Below are 4221 nucleotides of genomic sequence, written 5' to 3'. Positions count from 1 at the left end.
CCAATGAATGTGAACATGGATGGATGGATATAATGCCCCAAACTCAGGAGACTAATTGCCTAAAACACACGGTAAAAGTTGAGGTAGATTACAAAAGCTCTTTGAGTTAGTGAGAAAGAAAATCACTTTCTTCTACGCCTGCCTGCCTGTCTGTCTGTCCCAGAAGGACCTATTAGGCCCAAGAAACTGGGAATTCAGAGTTCTCAAAAGAAAAAGTCCCTGAGGCTCTGGACCTATAACTACCCCTGACATTTTAGGAACTAACCAGAACGCAATTTTTGTGGCTCAAGACTGTATGCTCACAATCTCTGTAAGTGAGTCTCTGTACAAGGTACCTGAGAGGCACCTATACTAAGATTAGCCAGAACACAGGACAAGGGTGGGGGAACATGTCCATTCAGTAAGACCTGTGCTCCGTTCCATTCCTGAGTCACTATTGCTGAAGCAGTCTGTAAATGAGGTAGTAAAGACTGCACCCTTTCTCAGGTCACGGGGTACATCTGAGAATGTGTACTCTGGTAACTTCCCTTTTGTCTTCCTCTTGTTTTTTCTGATCTTTTACTAGGAGGTACCAGAGATGCAGAGAGGTAGGAATTGTCCATAGTAGATGAATGGGCGAAGGGATTGGGGAAGTATATCATCTGGAGCTCATATTAGAGCATTTGGGATTTTAATCTATGAATATGAAAATTTAGGAGTTTTAGGTCAAAGAATCTGCCCACAATTGCTTGACTCATTGTACAGGAATTAAATTCAATCCTTACAACTACAGAATTGAGAACATAGACCACAGTTGGAGGGTCAGTGAGAGTCAGAAGATAGTTCCTCAGATTTCAGTTTAATCTAAAGACTTTCTAAAAGCTACTGTTGCCACAAACAGAAAATTATGTACAAATCATAGAGGTATCTGTCACTGGTTGGTTCAGATCAATGATGTCTGAAATGATACTTGGGAGAGATGTCTCACAATTCTGAGTTTATGGAGCTAGGTGATCCCTAACACTCTTCCCCTTCTTCAAACAGGGCTTCCATAGTGCTAGGCTGGGGCCTGTCCTGCAGCCTAGGAAAAAGTTTGCCCTGCAGGGTCTCTACTTTTGTCATTTCCCTTCAACCTCCTGGGCTTCTTCATCCTGTCTCTACCCACAACCAGTAGTCATGAGCTATAGGTCCTCAGCCCTCATGCTTCATTGGCTAGCTCTGACTGCAATCCAAGATTAAAAGAGAAGAGAGTAGAACATAATGGTCTCAGATACTTTACTTCTAGCAAGGAGGAGGTAGGTTAATGCTTGTTGAATCAACTGTAGACAGAAGATCAAAGAAAAGAGGAGAAAGGACGAGTCAGTGAGGGGAAAAAAACAGATAAAAAATCCTCCTACGCTGTCCTATCCTGGGCTAGACATAATTATCTCAAAGCACTTCAGGAAAAAAAGAGAACATGCTTCTTCCTCTATACTTCTCCATGGATACTCATGCCTTAATTGCCATTTCTTCCATGTGGCTGTACTTTCCAAAGGTCATATTATGAGTTTCTCTCCATGCATGCAATGAAATCCTAATTCCTTCCAAGAACACCATGACACCCTGAAGAAGAAAAGCTTCTTGAGGATGGTAAGACTTGGGGCTCTGATGTGTAAGGGTTAGATGCAACAATTTTTCAAAGAATAGGATCAGAAGATGCAGTAAGCAAAGGTCAGAGGACAAAATCTAACTGACAAAAATGGTATATAGGGAAATATTCCAAATTTGACATCCTGAGATTGTACACCCTAGGGTCATTGTAGCAAGGACTGGGTTAAGCTGCTATTAGTTATGCCTCATACTTACCAGTGAATATATCTAATGGGGAAAAATAGTAGAAATTCAGAGTTCAGTGAACATAGTGCCCAAGACAGGAGAAGGACCTTTCATCAACAGTTCGAGGTTCAATGTTATTTTTCTATGGGTTTTCTAAGGGAGCAGTTATTTAGCAGGATACATACCTACATAATTAAAATGATATTTTAAGCAAAATGAAACATAGCTAACTTTAGTTTCAGAGTATCATTTTTTAAGAAAATTAAATTCCACCTGAAAACTCAGAATGAGGGTAGTATGGAACCCTAGGAACATTTTTCTGAGTCCCCCTATTTGTGCTAGGTTCCACTACTCTTCTGCACATATTGTTATGGTTAAATTATCATATGATACATGTGTGGTCATTAAAAAAAAAGAAAGAAACTTATAAAATCAAATTTAGAGACTCACCTGTCACAAAGGAGTTCTTAAATAATTTTCCTTCTCTTTACTTTTGACAAAGATATAAAATTTCTATTAAAAATAAACCTTGAATCAATTGAGCATATATAAGCAAACCATACTAACTCACTACTCTCTCTACCCTTTTAACTTATAGGGTTATCCTAGCAGCATGGTACAAAGGATGGACTGATGAATTCACATGGGTCTGAAGAACCAACTAGAACTCACAGGTTCACCTAGGTGAAGCAAACTGTTCTAAATCCATGTGTCTTGAGTCAGTAGCTATTTCTTATCCTAATTTTACAGATCATAAAGAAATCTATATAAATATATGACAAAATATGACAGCACACCAAAATGGCACTATCTCCTTAGAGATTTCAGATTTCCTCCTGAATTGTTTAGTCAGGTCCCCTAGCTGGAAATTGTGGTTGTCCCTGTTCCTCAGCCTCCTCTTACTTTTAGCCATGGGAGCCAATGGTATTCTCCTAATCACCATCCGGCTGGAGGCATCTCTGCATGAGCCACTGTACCACCTGCTCAGCTTCCTCTCCCTGCTGGACATCGTTATTTGCCTTACTGTCATCCCCAAAGTGCTAGCCATCTTCTGGTTTGACCTCAAGTCCATCAGCTTCTGTGGCTGCTTCCTCCAGATGTACATCATGAATTACTTCTTTGGCATGGAGTCCTGCACATTCATGGTCATGGCCTATGACCGCTATGTAGCCATCTGCCACCCACTGAGGTACCCATCCATCATCACTGACCAATTTGTAGCCAAGGCTGTTGTCTTTATTTTGGCCAGGAATGGTATTTTAACAATGCCTATCCCCATTCTCTCATCTCGACTCCATTATTGTGGGAGAAATGTTATTGACAACTGCATCTGTGCCAATATGTCTGTCTCCAGGCTCTCCTGTGATGATGTCACCATCAATCGCCTCTACCAGTTTGCTGTAGGATGGACACTGCTAGGATCTGACCTCATCCTCATCTTTGTCTCCTACACCTTCATACTGCGAGCTGTGCTGAGACTCAAGGCAGAGGGTGCCGTGGCGAAGGCCCTGAGCACATGTGGCTCCCACTTCATCCTTATCCTCTTCTTCAGCACCATCCTTCTGGTCTTTGTGCTCACTCTTATGGTGAAGAAGAAGGTGTCCTCTGATGTGCCAGTCTTGCTCAACGTCCTCCACCATGTCATCTTCTCAGCTCTCAACCCCATTGTGTATGGAGTGCGAACCCAAGAGATCAAGCAAGGGATCCAGAGATTACTAAAAAAAGGGTGGTGGTAATAATGACAACTGGATTTCTACATCCCTCATATAGGATGATTTTTTTTAACCAATAATGAGTGCTTGGGCTGAAATCCCTATCTCTAAATTATAATGTCAAAGTAGGTAAATTGAATACTGTGTCTTCTTTAACAAAACTTAAGTTTCATCTTAAGTTTCCCTTTTTCTTACTTCTCCTTTAGGAATATCCTTGACCCCTTTTGCTTTTTCCCATACATATATCATCTAATTTTAACAAAATACTGGGACTTCTTGTGGCAGGTTCTAAAGTGAGTAATTTATGTTCCTGTGTATACAGTTATTAATATGTCACGCCGTTGCATTCTTGAATATATAATTGTGGATATTTTGCAGTACAGTTGTGTAATATGTATTCTCATCTACACAGAAGGCAGCTTATTGGAAACAAAGACACAGGAGTGAAATTTCAGTCCTGAATAATGGAAGGTTATTTCAGTCCTGAATAATGGAATGTTATTAGTGGCCTGTAATTGGGTCTGAAACTGGGTGATCAGTCGAAACAAGCATTGCAAGAGGAAAGAGTTTTGCATGGATTTTCAATTTGTGTAAAAATTAGCAATGAGTTTCATGAGATGTAGGAGACACCTAAAAATCCATCTACCCAGTGGATTTGTGCTTTCAACATTTATTTTATAGAAGTAGGGAGCCATAGTTTATGGTATGAAAATAG

The 4221-nt window shown here is 40.3% G+C and overlaps 1 protein-coding gene across 1 annotated transcript in view; it reads left to right on the top strand.

The window, feature by feature from the left end:
- The first annotated feature begins 2579 nt into the window (after nucleotides 1-2579).
- The window catches only part of LOC115306353 (olfactory receptor 56A3-like), a 16869-nt gene continuing 15227 nt past the window's right edge, over nucleotides 2580-4221 (top strand). The window contains exon 1 of the mRNA XM_029956697.1: nucleotides 2580-3278. Within this exon, the coding sequence (XP_029812557.1) occupies nucleotides 2580-3278 (699 nt within the window). The remainder of the gene's footprint in view (nucleotides 3279-4221) is intronic.

The sequence above is a fragment of the Suricata suricatta genome, chromosome 11, assembly GCF_006229205.1.
Source record: "Suricata suricatta isolate VVHF042 chromosome 11, meerkat_22Aug2017_6uvM2_HiC, whole genome shotgun sequence".
In the NCBI taxonomy this organism is placed as follows: Eukaryota; Metazoa; Chordata; class Mammalia; order Carnivora; family Herpestidae; genus Suricata; species Suricata suricatta.
Note: the sequence above shows the minus strand (reverse complement) of the source record. Positions and strands in the feature narration are given on the sequence as shown.